Here is an 18,210-nt window from a genome sequence, read left to right as displayed (position 1 = left end):
CATGCTTGTACACGCGCACACACCAAACCCCTCGCTAGATGCCCTAACACAATTTGTCCACCCTGAAAGGCCTGTAATCCATTTTTTTTCCCTTTACAGCCAGCTTTTCGCTTGATTTGCAATCCTGTACAAAGATATCAAATTCAGAGTTTGATGTGTTGCTCTTTCTTGGCGTAATTCTGTCATGTTTAATGCGACATCATAAAACAGGGTTACAGTGCAGTTCTCCGTGTCCTCACGTGTAGCTTCAGTGGTCAATTTATCTCAATAGCCGAGCCCCTGACAGGCTTATGAAAGTGTATGTGTGTGTATGTAGGCAGTGTTTCTTGGCCCTACATTGACTCTGTTGGTGATTTAACCATTTTGTTTTGTATCTTTGCAGGTTAATGTCACGGTCGATTACATCAGAGCTGCCACCGGTGCCATGGAAACGGGTGGCGTCCCGGCTTTCCCAGAGCGCACCTGTGCTACAGTTACTATTGGAGGAATGTGAGTACTCTAGCCAGTTACTAAATCTGTACCAAGTTCTGCTTTTTGACCCATTTTTGAAAACCACCTCCTCCCACTCAGGTTTTCTGTACCTTACAGAAATTGATAAATCACCCTAAATTGGTCCATATACAGTACACTACTATTCACCAAAACTGTATTTTTTAAAATCAAAAATAGTAATATTGTTAAATACTAAAAAATTAAAAACTTTTTAACAACTTTAATATTTTTGTCATATTAATTTCATTCTGGTGATGGCGAAGCTGAATTTTCAGCATCATTACTCCAGTCTTCAGTGTCACATGATCCTTCAGAAATCATTCTAATTGCTGCTCTTGAAACATTTCTTATCAATGTTGAAAACCAGTTGTGCTGATAATTTTTTAACTTACTGAGCCCAAACTTTTTAATGCTAATGTTACTCATGTGTTACATTTATAAAATTAAAATTATTCACTCAACTCACGATTCGATACAATTCACGATATTTGTTTCACGATACGATTTTCTCATGATTTTTTAATGTGAATGTGTCTATTTATTATTTCTCAGACAAAATGCAGCATATTTCTTTGTGAAATTGAAATATCTTTATAACAATCCTGAATTTAATTTTTTTTTTTTTTTAAATCCTACATCAAATAATAAATAAATGAATGGTACAAATAAAAGAACTCTCTTCATATGAGTACATGAACAAGATGTTTATTTGCTCTATTACAGGCTGAATTATCTGTAGCCATTTAAAATGAGAGGCTGCTACATAAAACATATGCTACATAAAACTTCATAACGGCAGAGGGGCTGCATGAGAATGCAAATTCACTGTCTTGACAGCAGGTGGCGCTTATGGAACTGCAACAATATAACACACACTTGGTTAGCGCTGTAAAAAAAGTAGCGCTGTGCGCTTATAAAAACTACTTTAAAATGCATTGTACGGAAGTAAGATGTAAAGAAAATACCATCTAAACTTTTCTGAACCCAGTCAGCTCTCCTCAGATATACATTCATATAAACCCCCGCCCCCTAAATGTATCGCGATTCATTTAGCATCTCAATCGTCTTGAATCATCACATTTGAATAGTTTTTCAACCGATTCGGGATACATCGTTACATCCCTAGTTATTATTCACCGAATATCTTCCCCTCTGGTGAGCTGTAAACTGCTGCTTCTGGATCTAGTCTTGAACTTGAGAACCAAATCAGGCCAATCTGTTCATTAATCATTCAGATTGGTTAAATAATGTCTTTAAATGTCAGTCTATTCTTCACACAGTTGCTATCGCTCAAATGTGGGTGTTCTAATTCAACAACCAACAGCAAAAGAAACATTACTAAAAAAACAAAAGGGATCAAATGAAAGCTGTATGTTTCTAAACCCTCTAACAATCACCTTCACCTTCAAAATCAGGACTGACATATGCTTTATTACCCTTTATGACTCCTCTATGAATTCAAATGATTCTTGTTCACCCATGTGATGTGGATGTGTGAACACACACTGTCCCTTGTTAGGGTAAGTGAGGCCAGGCACATGAGTCTGGGGTAGTACTGCGCCTCAGGCTGTGATTACCCAACTGCGCCCCAGTGCTTGGCGTTAGAGCATTGTGGGTAACAGGTGGTCACATCGCCTGAGGGCTCAGCTGCTTTGCCGAATCCTGACTCGCTGATTCGGAATCAGCTCTTTCCAGGGTTTCCCATAGTGCCATTAAGTATTTTAGGAGTCTGAACTGATCGTAGATCTGTAAAAACTCATGGCAGCAAATTCATGTTCTCTTGGCCTGATGCAATAGGTTACTTTTTAGTTAACATTCGATTTTTGAGAACTTGGTGAAATAGGGCTAATGTGTGTTTTTTTTTTTTTTTTTTTTTTTTTTTTTTTTTTTTTTTTTTTTGTCAGTGTACATGTTTTTTGGTTTGAATACTTGACCTAAACAGCCATCGCTAGTTCTTTTTCACATTGTATTTTTTAGCTCTGAACTATGGTATGTTTGTGTTTATCAAAGTGAGGACCCCATTGAGTACTAGCAGAAACTGTTTACCACTCTCCTACTACTCCAGAAAAGCACCAAAATAAAAAGCATTGTTTGCTTTTTTTTTGTGTGCGTGTGTGTTTTTGCCCTTTTGGTTTTATTACCAGAACTTGACACAGAATGGCTGTTGCACATTTGCTGTGCTCTCCAATGGGGGAATGTGAGCTGCTCACCAAAGGCAATATCTGTGTTGAAAAATGGCAATGAGAAATGCATTTGCCACTTTGCTTGCAGGGCACCAGTCTCGCTTGTTGTCATCAATTATGGCTCTGTTCTGCAAATTAGGTCTTACTCAATGCTATTTCAAACAATGTGCAAATTCCAATCTATATAATATAGACTATCCCCCCAAAAAATTATAGTTTTAATATAAAGTGAGTGATTCAAAAAGAAAAAAATCTCAATTTTCAACTGAGGGAGAACCCAAAGTCAAAAATACAGTAAAACAGTAATATTGTGAAATATTACAATTTAAAATAACGTTTTTTTTGTTTTTTTTCTTCAATGCATTTTAAAATGTACGTTTATTCCTGTGATGGCAAAACTAGAATTTCAGTTGCCATTACTCCATTCATCAGTATCACATGATGCTAATATGCTGATTTGGTCCTTAAGAAATATTTCTTATTATCATCAGTGTTCAGAATGGTAGTGCTGCTTTATATTTTTTGGTATTCTTTGAATAGGAGGTTCAAAAGAACAGCATTTGCTACCCATTGAAATCTGTGTGACATTATAATGTCTTTAATGTCATTTTATTCATTTAAAGGTGCCCTAGAACTTTTAAAAGATGTAATATAAGTCTAAGCTGTCCCCTGACTGTGTCTGTGAAGTTTCAGCTCAAAATACCCCATAGATTTTTTTTAATAAATTTTTTTAACTGCCTATTTTGGGGCATAATTAGAAATGAGCCGATTCAGGGTGTGTGGCCCTTTAAATCTGGTGCTCCACGCCCCAAGAGCTCGCGCTCGCCTTAAACAACATAAAAAAAGTTCAAACAGCTAATATAACCCTCAAAATGGATCTTTACAAAGTGTTCGTCATGCAGCATGTCTAATCGCGTAAGTACAGTGTTTATTTTGATTGAGTTTGAGGCTATGCTCCGTGGCTAACGGCTAATGCTACACTGTTGGAGAGATTTATAAAGAATGAAGTTGTGTTTATGAATTATACAGACTGCAAGTGTTTAAAAATGAAAATAGCGACGGCTCTTGTCTCTGTGAATACAGTAAGAAACAATGGTAACTTTAACCACATTTAACAGTATATTCTAATGCCTTTCATAATGTTGGGAACATGGGCTGGCATATGCAAATATTGGGGGCGTACACCCCGACTGTTACGTAACAGTCGGTGTTATGTTGAGATTCGCCTGTTCTTCGGAGGTCTTTTAAACAAATGAGATTTATATAAGAAGGAGGAAACAATGGAGTTTGAGACTCACTGTATGTCATTTCCATGTACTGAACTCTTGTTATTTAACTATGCCGAGGTAAATTCAATTTTTGAATCTAGGGCACCTTTAATGTGCCCTTTCTGAATAAAATCATAAATTTCATACCAACATCTGATTCTGTTTTGCTCTCTCTGTAGAAACATTGCTGAGGCTCTGGTCAGTAAAGGTCTCGCCACAGTGATCAGATATCGTCAGGACGACGATCAAAGATCTTCCCATTATGACGAGCTCCTGGCCGCAGAGGCAAGGTAAGTCAGAACTCTAAAAAAAAAAAAAAAAAAAAACCACCGGTGAGCGAATATGGGCCATATTCCCGCACATTGCGAAGGAGAAGCCGTCTGTGAAATGGAGCCATTTTGTTCTTTGCAGTTAGTCATGGCTTGTCTGGTTAGCTTTCCTTTCATGGGGGCAATATCAGTCTCAGAGCTCAAACCTTAACCACCAGCACTAAAGCATGGCTCTTATTCTTTGTCTATGATTACAATTATATAGATTTGCGGTGCAGAGGTTTGAAGGGTGGTTTATTGCACTGAAAGAGATTCGGATCTTGTGGTCGGCGATAGATGGGCTGACTCTCGAGAGAAAGAGACTTGCTTCTTATCTGCTGCTCTTTCTTTCCTATTTCTATTCTTCACTTTTGGTGTTGCTCTCAAGTGCACATGCATTCATACACATCTCCTCTATTTTCCTGTCCTTCGCTCTCTCTGGGTAATGCTTCCCCGTGGAGCCAGCGGAGATGGGAGGTTTGTGGGCCTCAAATTTATTTTTAGCATAGATTGCTGGTCGTTACCCTACATCCTCTGAGAAATCAACCTCTGGATGAACGCTTTCTCTCTTCCTCTCTTCCTCACCGAATGTGATTGGACACCAGGGACGTTACAGCTACAGTTACATCTGCCTTAAAGAGGCCTAAGACACGTCTCTCATTCCTTCTGTATCTGCTGTAATCTGCAGGCTTCACCACTCAGCAACCGCTATTACACTGATCGAGCACTCAGACGCACACAAGACACCATATCTATTCCCATGTGTGATGCAGGAGAACTGCTGGCCTATAAATGTGATTTGTTGCCTCTTTTGTGGCATGAGGGATGGGTGAAAGGGTGGGTTTGTTTAAGGGTTGGTTTCTCAGGCTGGGGCAGAAATGGTTTTATGTTCTTGGGGCCTGTTCTGAACATTTCGACTGTAACACAATTCTTGAATCATTGCAGGGCGATCAAGAACGGCAAAGGGCTTCACAGCAAGAAAGAAGTGCCCATTCACAGGGTGGCAGACATTTCAGGGGTAAGTTTGTGTGTTTGGGGACCCCTTAGCATAACCAGTCCCACACTGAATCTGAATGAGCTCTTGATTTGATTTGCTTTGGTTTGATTCATTTGTTTGGATGCGTTTTAGTTTTGTTTTTACTCAAGAAAAATATTCTGTATATTATACATGGCAATATTTTAGACTGATTCAAAACGGTTTATGAAAAGAACCAATCAATGCCAATTACAACTGAGGTAAAATATGATTTCATCAGAACACAATGATATCTGCAGGATGGACACTCTTCAAATAAACTGAAAATTACATTTTTGGATGTTAATATTTTTTACCCAGCCTTAGTCATTCATACACTGGCATAACATTCACTGTAGCACATCACCTGTTGCTTGCTTTAATTATATAGTTTGGCTAATATTTTTGCTTATTTGCTTTTTTACCTGACATATTTATTTGATATTCTTATTTTTTTTAAATGATTTGTTTTCAGTGTGAATATTTTGGCTAATTTGATTTTCAGCTGCTCATAAGCATGCAGCATTTTCTTTAAACTTTAACACTTTTTTTTTTTGTTTAAATCAATCCCACCGACCAAATCAAAGCCAAAAAAAAAAAAAAGATTCTGTCTGGGCCTGAGCATGACCAATGACTGTGTTCTGAATTTTGAACAGCTTTACCAATGTCTTCTATATTCCAGAATCCTCTCCCGAATCTTTGATGTTAAAGCTTCACCCTATGACAGCTGATTTATTGCTGCATTACGGCCCTGCCCATTAAATTAATGAACACCCTTCTAAAAATAGTCTTTCCACCCATAAAGTCATCATGCTCGTAACTCTGAAGTTGTTTTTAGGCGAAACCCTGTTTGGGTGCCTCACCAAATGAAGATTAAATTTTACTTAGCTTGTAAATGTCGTATGCTGGGTGACAGGCTTGTTACTTGGTGTGTGAAACAACTGACGTTTAACAGCCGCTGACTTCCAGTTCACCTCTCCTCAACTATCTCCTTCCTATCTCTTCTTCTCTCATCTTTGCATTCATGAATGAACTCTTCGGGTTTTAATGAAATGTATGACAGCTGTCTGTAAACTTTTTCAGGATGTTATTTATACCAGAGTTTGTGTAGGAGGCATTTAGAGTGAGAGAAAAAGTGTCATTCTCAAATGGTAACATTCTCATTTCTCATCCAGAAACAAGATTCCCTCGTTATATGACTGACAGTCAGAGTAATGTCGTTTGGATTGGGTCTGTGAAAAGACCATTTATCTTGGGATGTATTTGTTTTCTTCTCTTTCTCCTTTTTTTTGTCTTTTGGTTTCCTTTTCTTTATGTGTGGGTCATAGCTGTATTTCTAGATGCAGTGGGCGTTCAGTGGTGTACTGAGTCACAGGAACCAGCAATATTTAAAGTGAAATCTGAAGTGTCTGTTACACACCAAAACCTCACCTGTCAAACCAAAATGGCCAATCTCACTTCTAAAAGTACACCACTGGTCAGGACACTCTCAAAATAGAGCTGTCCTTCTACCATAATGGCTTATGGCGTCACCAATTTGCCTGTCATTTTCTAGTCCAATTTGAATTACAAATCAAAAGTATCTAAACTAATGTAACTGAGTTAGCCACTAAAGGCACATTTTCAAAATTCTGTTTAAAAATTTGGTGTAAAAAAAGGGGGCTAATAGTTTATAAAGTTCTATAAATTTTATTAAAATGTTGCATTAATATTATTATTTTGGCATAGTTTAAAAACAATTCATGCATTTAATCAGGGGTCTTAAACGGCCATTGCTGTGATTGACACCTCATTGGAGGGCCATTTTAATATTCAAGCACAAGAAAGTGCAAAATTTCCTTTGCATATTGCATATTTCTCATTTACTTCAAATTTCATTTCTAAAATTTACATCCGCTCTAATGGATAGATCCATTTAGATTCGCTCTGACGGACAACAAAAAAATTCCCTGAAACTTCCTAACTCTTCCATCCAGATAGCGGAATTCCCTGTTTTTACTGTTATTTCTATTTCTTATGTGTTCCATTTTTATTATGTATTTGGTTCTTCTTTATGTAAAGCACATTGAATTACCATTGTGTATGAAATGTGCTATATAAATAAAATTGCCTTGCATAAATTTTTTTTGCCATACTTAAAAAATTTAAGCAGCAGTGTCTCTTTCATTACATAGTTTTAACAGTTAGTGCAAATATTTTCCCTTACTTTATTTTAGCTTAAATAGCATCAAAATCTTGCACTGAACAAATGCAATCCCTGAATACATTTGTACACTATATTTCTTGCCAGACTCCTGACAGCGCTTCTGCTCACATAGCTGAGCCACATTTGTCCAAGATGCCATTTGACGCATATCGGACGCGTTTTGGTGGTTTACATCGCGCAAGCTGCGAGCGCTTTTACTGTAATTTAGGCAAATGCGCTCTTAATAGAAGTGACGCAGTCGCGACGTGCATGTGGTGCATTGTGCTCGTTTTTCCAGGAGCGCCTATGCCACGGTGAGATGAAAACATCTCAACTTTTCATGTGACAAGGACCAACCGATGAGCTTCGGCCTTTCCTTAATAACATCGAAAGCTCAGCCGAACAGCTGATCATAGCTGTACTGGGCGGGTTTTTATTTAGAGCTAATGCAAGGACTAGAAATCAATTTTTCTTTTGCTGAAACTTCGTTATCATGGAGAGCACAGTTCATGGTTCCATGGCAACAACAGACGCCACAGAAGCGTAAGTGCTTTGGAAAGGAGAAAGCGGTGTGATAAAGTTGTACTAAAATGAAAAAGTTTTTCCTACGCGTTTTTCGTGTAGACGACAGCGTTGTTCCTTGCTCACACGAATCCACGAAAACGATTAAAAACGCTGTATTATGAATGTCAGGCCAGTAATTAATGTCACTTTATAAAGAAAAAAAGTGCCTATAGACTGAAGACATAATACACGTTTTCACAAATTCACGTTTTTGTAGTTTACATGGAGACAATAATGGCATTGTTTTCAAAAACTTTGAAACCAGTCTTGCTAAGTTTGCATTTTCAGGCCCTTAAGAAGTTGATAGTGAAGTCTAAATAGTGTCTAACAAACACAAAAAACAGCAAAATGTAACGCATACAAAAACAGCAAAGTGCAACAAGTGCAAAAAACAACAGTGTATCAATCACAAAAATCAGCGAAGTGTAACAAGCGCAAAAATCAACCAAGGTGTAACGAGCGCAAAAATCAGCCAAGTGTAACAAGCGCAAAAATCAACCAAGGTGTAACAAGCGCAAAAATCAACCAAGGTGTAACAAGCGCAAAAATCAACCAAGGTGTAACAAGCGCAAAAATCAACCAGGTGTAACAAGCGCAAAAATCAACCAGGTGTAACAAGCGCAAAAATCAGCCAAGTGTAACAAGGCAAAAATCAGCCAGGTGTAACAAGGCAAAAATCAGCCAAGGTGTAACAAGCGCAAAAATCAACCAAGGTGTAACGAGCGCAAAAATCAGCCAAGGTGTAACGAGTGCAAAAATCAGCCAGGTGTAACGAGTGCAAAAATCAGCCAAGTGTAACAAGGCAAAAATCAACCAGGTGTAACAAGCATAAAAATCAGCCAAGTGTAACAAGGCAAAAATCAGCCAAGTGTAACAAGGCAAAAATCAACCAGATGTAACAAGCGCAAAAATCAGCCAAGTGTAACAAGGCAAAAATCAACCAAGGTGTAACAAGTGCAAAAATCAACCAAGGTGTAACAAGTGCAAAAATCAACCAAGGCGTAACAAGCGCAAAAATCAACCAAGGCGTAACAAGCGCAAAAATCAACCAGGTGTAACAAGTGCAAAACAAGCACAAAAAACAGCGAAGCGTAACAAGCGGAAAAATCAGAGAAATGTAACAAATAAATTTGTAAATGCTTCTTTTCATATGTTGTTTAAACACAAGTTCAATTATTGATGTTTTTTTTCTTCTTCCTCTCTCACTTCTCTTGCACAGGAGACACAGAAAGCGAAACAGTTCTTGCCATTCCTGCAGAGAGCGGGCCGCTCGGAAGCCGTGGTGGAGTACGTGTTTAGTGGCTCTAGACTCAAGCTCTACATGCCCAAAGAGACATGTCTCATCACCTTCCTGCTCGCTGGTAAGTGTCAGTCGGCCCCGGCCTGTCAACTACGCCACCATCTGTGACCACATAACGACCACAATGTGGCAGCTGACCGCTGTTGCACCACCAGTCTAATGCTTTGTTTTGTTCGGTTCTTTGAAACTTCAAGGAACAGTTCACCTAAAAAGAATAAAAATTCTGTCGTCATTTTCTCGTTCTCTTGCCATTGCTCTCATTTATACTATAAAAGTGGTCAGTGACCAGCTGACCACTGGTCTGTGAAGGGCTGTGAAGCTCCAAAAAAAAAAAGCACCATGAAAGTGCTCCATACATCTTGCTATATTACTTCTGAGGCCATTGGTGGACTGGAAAGCTATTCACCAAAAATTGTCTTGAAATCTTGCTTGCCAACCATTGTCACTGTTCAATGTGGAAAAAACTCCTTAGACATTCTACTATAATTAACAGGTTTTGTGTTCCATGGGTGAAAGTCATACAGATTTTGAGAGGCATGAGTGAGTAAATGATGACAGAATTTCATTTTTATAAGAAAAATTTCCTTTAATAATTCATACACTCTTCGTGCACCACATAAAAGTATCTCTTCACATTTCCTTGCCTGAAGCTTGACGGTGAGTTGATTTTTGTAGAAAGGGTTTTTTTCTTCTCAAGATGCTGTACTAGTGGAGTTTTGAGATCGAATACCTTCTGTCCTTCCCCTCTGACCTGTGGAGGCTGGTGTTTTCTAGCAGGTCTGGAAAGCTGAACTTTGTGCTGCCGTTTTGTCTATCCCTCTGACCTCCCAAAGGCAAGATGAGGATCTGAAGGGCTCAATCTGATAGAAGGTTAAGTGTCACATTCGCTGGCTGTGAGGTCTTGTTACTCAGCATCTGTTCTTCCTCTTGAGTTTCCTTGCCCTCTCTGTGTGGAACATATATGTGGACATGCTTGTGTGAAAGTATCTGGGCAGATACAGCCATTTCAGCTGCACATCAGGGAAGTTGGTGGAGCATCTGTGACCTTTGACCTTTAATCAGCACTCTGCATGTAGCCAATTGCCATTCTCACTAGCACATTTGCGTGTGTGTTGGCAAATCCTTCACCTTTTGACATTTTTATATAGGTTTTTGTGATTTAGGGTCTTTATGTTAGTTTCAGTAACTTTTAACTTTTTAAAAACATTGTTCATTTCAGAATTTTCACTACCGTTCAGAAGTTTGGGGTCTGCAAATATTTTAGTAACAAGGCTGCATTTACTTTATCAAAAATACAATAATAACAGAAATATTGTTATATTGACTACAATTAAAATAACTTTTCTGTTTAAATATATTTTAAAATGTATTCCTGTGATGGCAAACTCATTACTCATTACATTTTTTACTGTTGTTGAAAACAGTTGTGCTTATTAATATTTTTGTGAAAACTATGATGCATGTTCTTTTAGGATTCTTAGATGAATAGAAAGTTCAAAACAACAGAATTTATTTTAAAATGATTATTAAATTTTGTAACATTATAAATACCATTAATGTCTCTTTTGATAATTTTAATGTGTCCTTGCTGAATAAGTATTTATTTTTTTTAAATCCTACCGAACCCAAACTTTGGGGTATTTTGAACGGTATTGAATTAATAAAATTTTAAAGTCAAAATTTGTAATTTAAAGGATTAGTTCACTTTCAAATGAAAATTACCCTAAGCTTTGCTCATCCTCAAGCCATCCTAGGTGTATATGACTTTCTTCTTTCTGATGAACACAATCGGAGATCTATTAATAAATATCCTGACGCATCCGAGCTTTATAATGGCAGTGAGCGAGGATCAATGAGTATGAGCTGAAGAAAGTGCCTCCATCCACATCCATCATAAACATTCCACACAAATTGATGTTTGTGTAAAAAAAAAAAAAAAAAAAAAAAAAAAAGAAAAAAAACACATTTAACAAGTTGTGAAGTAAAATATTTAGCTTCTGCCAGAATGGTGAGGGGAAAAAAAAAAACGGAACTTGCATCAAGTCAGTTAAGGTTTTTTTTTTGTAAGTTGAATAGGGAAGGCGTAGGATGTAGCATAAGTGTTTTGAACGGTAAGAGTTTTACAATTTCTTCGTAAGTAGAATACAGAAAGCGGTCTCACGGAAGCTAGATATTTTACTTCATAACTTGTTAAATATGGATATTTGTTTTACACAAACGCATTGCTTTGCTTCAGAAGGCCTTTATTAACCCCCCGTAGCCGTGTGGAGTACGTTTATGATGGATGGATGTGGATGGAGGCACTTTCTTCAGCTCATACTCGTTGATCCCACTCTCTGCCATTATAAAGCTCGGATGCGTCAGGATATTTACTAATATATCTCCGATCATGTTCATCAGAAAGAAGAAAGTCGTATACACCTAGAATGGCTTGAGAGTGAGTGAGAAGCTTAGGGTAATTTTCATTAGAAAGTGAACTAATCCTTTAACAAACAAAGTTTAATACATGCTGTCAAAAATGAATACCTCGTTATTTATCGATTAACTGTTAATAATGGATAGAATCCTATTGTGAAGTAGTACCACCTTATCTTACACTGAAAGCATAATTAGTAACTAGTAGCTTGGCAGGTTAACCTGTTACTTTAGCTTATCCAGTTATCTTAGTAATCCACTAAGATAATATTTGACTAAATCACTGACTGTTTGTGGCTTCAATTTTAATTTAAAATTGAATTAGTATTTTTCAAACTGTTTGGAGACACCCCAGGGGCTGCAATAGGGGTGCTAAGATGTCTGTAAAATGGTTCAGAGAAAAGCATTGCTTTAAAAATTTAAATATAAAAACTAAATAAATGTTAACTTAATTTGACATTACTGTTTTATTATAATAGAAAGTAAATGTTTTTCAGATATTCCAGCATTATGTACACAATTTTATTTTATACATCTTTATCAAAAAGCTACATTTTAGAATCTCTAATTGGATGCCAAAAAAATAACCAAGCTTATTTCAACAAATCAAATCTTTTCTGGATCAATGGAGGGTGGGATTTTGACCATTTGCTTGAGTTGCACACAACATGGGAACATCGCAAGTTTCTGTATATGGAGTGCACAAACGTTCAAGCTTCATTAGACTACATAAAGAGACTGTCACTTTCTTGTGGTCGCTCAATTTCTTCGTGACTGACATCAGTGTCCTCCCAACCTCGACCTCAACCTTCCTCCATATCGCTCAGAACAAGCCGCTGACTGATTGGTGTTATTTCTGAGGAGTTTATTTCTGTCCTCTCACCATCAGGTCTAATTATTTACCCTGAAAACGGAGAAGATGGACGCCCATCTATTTCTGCATCCCTCCATCCTTCCATCTATTTGTCTCTACTTTCCCCAATGGAGAACAAACACCATCCACCCCCACTGTGCTTAATTGTGCATATCGTCATTGGAGATATTTCAATTAATTTGGTCATTTGTTCCTGAGTGTGTCGCTTGTCTTTTCCTTCCTCTATTTTTTACTTTTGCAATTTTTTTTTTTTCTCTCTCGCTTTCTCCCTATAAGGGATTTCGGACAGAAAACCACTGTTTTTTTCTTATTTTCTGAAATGATTCGTTTTTCAGATGCATTTCCTCCTGTTTGCCTCAGCTCTCTTTCTTGGTTTTATGTGATTTGATCATGTAGGCTGGGAAATTTCTTGAAGCAGTTTGAATGTTTAAGAGTCAAATTCAGCTGATGGTTTGAGTTGAAAATGATCCCCATTTTTCAGTGGCAGGTACTTGGGGATCTGTTTTCCTGGCACAGCTCCTTCTGATGTTTCTAGTGTTTGTTTGTAGAAGCCATTTTTTTCTATCAGAAAAAGGAAAAGACTGACAGCACTAGTGGCTGTGAAATGTGCTACAGCACATATGAAAGATCTTCAGCAGTTCAAGAGGTTATTGACTTTACGACACACAGGGCAGTATGCCAAAAACTCATCAGTGTAGATTGTTTTTGGTTACCTGCAGGCTTTCCTCTGCACTTGGAATTTGTATGATTTTATGGTTGCATGTTGAGGTCTCATATATGTGTGGATCCAAGGGGTCAAGTTTTGACTAGTTAACTGCTGGTAAATGCTGAAACTTTGTGTTTCTTCAACCTTTTGCACTTTGACCTTTGTGGACCTATGTATCCTAAATATAAATGTTTAAACTTTTTTTACGACGCTCAAAGTTATGCAAAGGGAAATATTTTCTTTTACAGAAATCACTTTTTAAGGACTACAACAAATGGCTGGTAGGGATTACAACAAGCTTCGTCCTGGGTTAGTAACATCACAAACGCTAAAATTGACAAACCATGCCCCCAAGAACATACAACAAAGGTGGTGAGGCCATGTTGGGATGCTTTAGAGAAGATGAAGAGTTGTTGTAGTAGAGTGTTGTTCCCATGCCGTCGCTTTACGCTGGACTGCTTCACAAAAGAGGGTCAATTCAATGCTGGATTTGCACAAAAGATTAACATGACGACACATGCTAGTCGATGTGTTGAATCAACTCCACAGCAACTACATAAATGTATCCACTAACCATTTAGAAACGTCCAGATGTTCCAGTCTCCATCAGTGTCTGACTCCAGTTTGATCAATGTAAGGCTGAACACCGTTACTGACAATCATAATTTTGGCTGTGTGAGATTCTAGAGCTTTGTTGTTGTTGAGCAACCGAAGCATGAGCTGTTAAAGCTCCACCCTCTTTTGGAAAGTGGGCTGGGAGCAGCAGCTCAGTTGCATTTAAAGAGATACACAAAAACGGCATGTTTTTGTTCACATCCAAATAGGGGCAAATTTGACAAGGTATAATAAATGATCTGTGGGGTATTTTGAGCTGAAACCTCAGACACATTCTGGGGACACCAGAGACTTATATTACATCTTGTTAAAGGGTCATGAAACCCCCCTCTTTCAGCTCAAGTCTAACTCACAATCTTTTTGAAAAATGCAACTTAAATGGGCGTGGTGGCTGGGAGAGGAGAGGAGAGGAGAGGAGAGGAGAGGAGAGGAGAGGAGAGGAGAGGAGAGGAGAGGAGAGGAGAGGAGAGGAGAGGAGAGGAGAGGAGAGGAGAGGAGAGGAGAGGAGAGGAGAGGAGAGGAGAGGAGAGGAGAGGAGAGGAGAGGAGACTCTCATCGCCAGTAGCCCATGCATATCGACTATCACTAAAAATCAGTGGTAAAACGTGAGGAAATACTACATTTTTTAAAAAAACTGGAAAAGTTAAAATTTAATGAAATACACTGACACTTTATTTTTGTCTTTTCAAGAGTTACTGAATGCCCTGCTACAAATATCCTACAGTAATCGTAATTCTATTTAAAACATATTAATGTACATGTGTAATTACAGTCATTATAAAATATATAGTTGTTTATATACACACTATACATGCATATATTTGAAAAAAAAAAAAATAAATAACGCTTAAAAAAAACCTTGCGTACATAGCATAGATCTACGCACCGAACCTGCAACACGCTCAGTCAGTCAGGCTGCGTGTCGACTGGAGCAGAGCAAGCGACCAGAGCATTTTTAGATTCATTCCTATGGAAGTTGAGCGTCACATTTAACTTACGCGCGGCTCAACTTCCATAGGAATAAACCGAAAACACTCGCGCTTACCCGCTCGCTCCGCGCCAACGGACACGCACCGTCAGTCAGTCAGTCTCTCTCGCTGTTTAGTGCCGTTAACCGTCCTCGTCATTGGAAAGATCCACGTGGTGTCATGAATAATTAAGAGAGTGTCTTCTCATTGGATAAAAAACTCAGTCTCGTTAATAATTATGAAACACCGATGAGTCATCAAAGTACTATCGTGGACAGGATGAAGATTTTAAACCCGGAAGACGAAAATAGCGTATAAAAACTAAAATTTAACCATTTCCCCCCTACTATTAAATCTAACAGATGCTAACATTGTCTTCAATGGTGTTCAACACACATACCTCTGTTAAAATCTCAGAAATTTTGGTTTAGGGTTTCATGACCCTTTAAAAGGGGCATTAAAGGTGCCCTTTAATGCTTGATTGAAAATGGCACGCAAAAATATTGATAAATGTAATGTTTATGTAGATTATACATGGATTTCTTAGACATTTACATAAATTTTACAAGCTCTTTTAATAAGGGCAACATTTGGTGGCCAAAAGTTTGTATGCACAAAAATAATGCTTTTTTTTTGTGATACGTTTTTAATTTTAATTTTGAAATGAGGTTGTTTATTTCACATTTTGTTTAGATTATTATAGTTTTAAATGTAATAATTCATGGCTCAGGGACAATGTTAAAACAAGAAAATACAAGGGATTTTAAAAAATGTGTGATGAAGGCACTACTTTGAACACTCTTTTAATCATCTCATTAAAAAGTTTGTTTTAAAGCAATCTCTCGGATATAAAATTTTCCAAAGTTGATGAGCTATGAGCAAAGATGGCAGAATCTTAGGTTTAGTATAGTAATTTATAATTAGCTGTATTTATAAACAATTGAAGGCAATGGTACGTTCTCATTTAGATATGTAATTAAACAAGTGTGCACAAAGGAAAACCTTTCCCATCTCATCTCTTCATTAGATTGGTTGTGGGTTTGTATCTGTATGTGTCCACACAGACAGTTTCTCCAAATGATTGTTGCATGAATGAGCTCAGTACTAAATTAGACCACAGATCGCAGCCGTCCAATCAACAGGACCCTCTGCCTTCAGTGGTTGAAAGGTCAGACAATGCCAAAGCCCCGATGAAAGAGAAGGAAAGAGAGATAGGCAAGCTTCCTGTCACTCAACCCTCCATTATAGCACACAGTTCCCTATTAGTGTTGCTATGGCGAAAGCCTCTCCACCCACAGGCGCGCCAGCAAAGGTTACCGCATTAAAAGGGCAGAAATGCTTCATTGCTTGCTTTCTTATTTTATTCCGCTCTCTTTCCGATTTAAATGCATCTTTTCCAGCGATATTGCGGTTTACTGTGTTGTGGCACTTCAACAGATGTTGAAGCAGGCCTGATGTGTCACTACAGCTTCATGTGCTAAACATAAGCAGGGAGTGAATTTTCACTATACAAATATTAGACATTACTCAGTTAACCTTTAATCGAAAAAAATATTTTGACAAATTTAATTTGATAATTTGCAAGTTCTGTATGAAAACATACTGTAACTCAAAACTTTCCCTCCATTCAAGAAAGATTAATTGAAAATGAGCTTCAAATAATTATTATAAATGATATCAAAAGTGTTGGTAAACCCTTGGTTGTGGTCATGTAAAACTAAATTATGACTGTCCAAGAAATCTTTTAGGGGGTAAACGTGTAGAATATGCCCCCTTAAATGAGTGGAAACAAATTGTTTTTGTTCAAACATGTTCTCTTAAAAAGAAAAATGTTTAGTTTTATCATCTCTTGAAATTGAGAGTAGAGTCAAACTCATAGCAAAACATCTCTGGCTAGAATAAAGAGGCCCTCCTCTTCAGTCTAGGGTCATTTAACCTTCTTCTCTAAAGTAAGGCATTTTAAAACACTCACTGGGCTGCAGCTTGTGTTCTTATTGACTTAAGAGCTTTGTTTGGATTTTTTTTTTTTAAAGTTGAACTGGATATAGTTGACTTTGGTTGAATTTAAAGTGACCCCGAAAAGCATTTGGACTCTTCACATTTAAAATTCATGAATTTTGTTGTATTAGAAAACCAAATTGCATCTGTGACCAAATGATGCTAAAGCTTACTTCATTTTTTTTCTGAGCCCAACTGGTCTCTGTTTTTAGTGTATGTCAGGGTTATGGTTTTAATTCCCCCAAATACAATGTTAGGGCTGCCAAAGTTAGTGGCATTTTTGTTTAATGATTTCAAAAGTTTCATAACTTGATTTGATTAGTTTTTCAGCCAAATCAAAACAAACTAAATATTCATTTAGTTTCATTTGTATTAACAATAATATGGGTGGATTGAAGATGGAAGTCAGTTACAAATAAGGAGATTTGGGACTTTGCACTGCATTGCGACTCGTCTGTTTTTTCGAAGTGTGTGTGTGTGCGCACTGCCAGCTGCTCATCTGTGTCCTGAGGTGTGCTCCCCTCCTCTCTTTGCCCTCCTGAGCACCGATCAGAAAGAAAGTTCACTTGTTTGATTTTAGAACAGAGTGCACCCCTTCTCCTCAACAGTGTCCTTCCTTCCTGCCTATAAAGAGCAAGAGAAAGTGTGAAAGGGGGAAAGACGGCTGAAGAAAGTGGGAGGAGAGGTTTGAAGCAGACATCAAAGGGGTGTGTTTCAACAGAGGTGTATGTGAGGCATCGGCAGGAGGGATCTTCCATCTTCAGGGCATCTCTGGTCCTGATGTAACTTTGATGAGCTGCTCAAAGCTCAGGTCCTCTGGAGCAGGCCAATCCACGGTCGTGTGTGTGTACTCACAAGTTGGATATATGGTGGAGTTTTATGCTTTAATTTTGAGTATTCATGTTCTAGTCTGGAACGCAACCCTTTTCAGTTCCATGTTTCCTTTTTCTCTTTATTGTGATCAAATGCATCAGCACTGCATTATCTGGGTTTCCTGTGTCTTTAGTGCCAAAGCTCCTACTTTTAAGGCCTGGCCTTGGTTGGCCTCAGTCCTGTATCTTTTCATAGATGGAGAGCTCTGTGCACTGCTAATTCCTTAAGCACAAGCAGAACATACATGGAGAAAAAAAGTGCTTTTAAAAAGGAGCTTTTAGAGAAGAGGAGACCCCATTAAGTGGTTTGAATTCAGGTTTCTTTCATGCACTGACGTATTTCCTGTTCAGGCAGTTGGGATGGAACATATCGAAGGGCTTTTTAATTTTAATTTTTTTTATTTTTTATTGGCCATTAGCTTTAATATATGCTTATTTTGAGACAGT

The 18,210-nt window shown here is 37.8% G+C and overlaps 1 protein-coding gene across 1 annotated transcript in view; it reads left to right on the top strand.

Annotated features, from left to right (window-relative positions):
• Positions 1 to 18,210, top strand: part of snd1 (staphylococcal nuclease and tudor domain containing 1) — a 184,031-nt gene that overhangs the window by 47,730 nt on the left and 118,091 nt on the right. Inside the window, exons 12-15 of the mRNA XM_048157179.1 lie at positions 383 to 489; positions 4,123 to 4,233; positions 5,197 to 5,269; positions 9,235 to 9,376. Coding sequence (XP_048013136.1) covers positions 383 to 489; positions 4,123 to 4,233; positions 5,197 to 5,269; positions 9,235 to 9,376 — 433 coding nt within the window. The remainder of the gene's footprint in view (positions 1 to 382; positions 490 to 4,122; positions 4,234 to 5,196; positions 5,270 to 9,234; positions 9,377 to 18,210) is intronic.

The sequence above is a fragment of the Megalobrama amblycephala genome, linkage group LG14 (assembly GCF_018812025.1).
Source record: "Megalobrama amblycephala isolate DHTTF-2021 linkage group LG14, ASM1881202v1, whole genome shotgun sequence".
Taxonomy (NCBI): domain Eukaryota; kingdom Metazoa; phylum Chordata; class Actinopteri; order Cypriniformes; family Xenocyprididae; genus Megalobrama; species Megalobrama amblycephala.
Note: the sequence above shows the minus strand (reverse complement) of the source record. Positions and strands in the feature narration are given on the sequence as shown.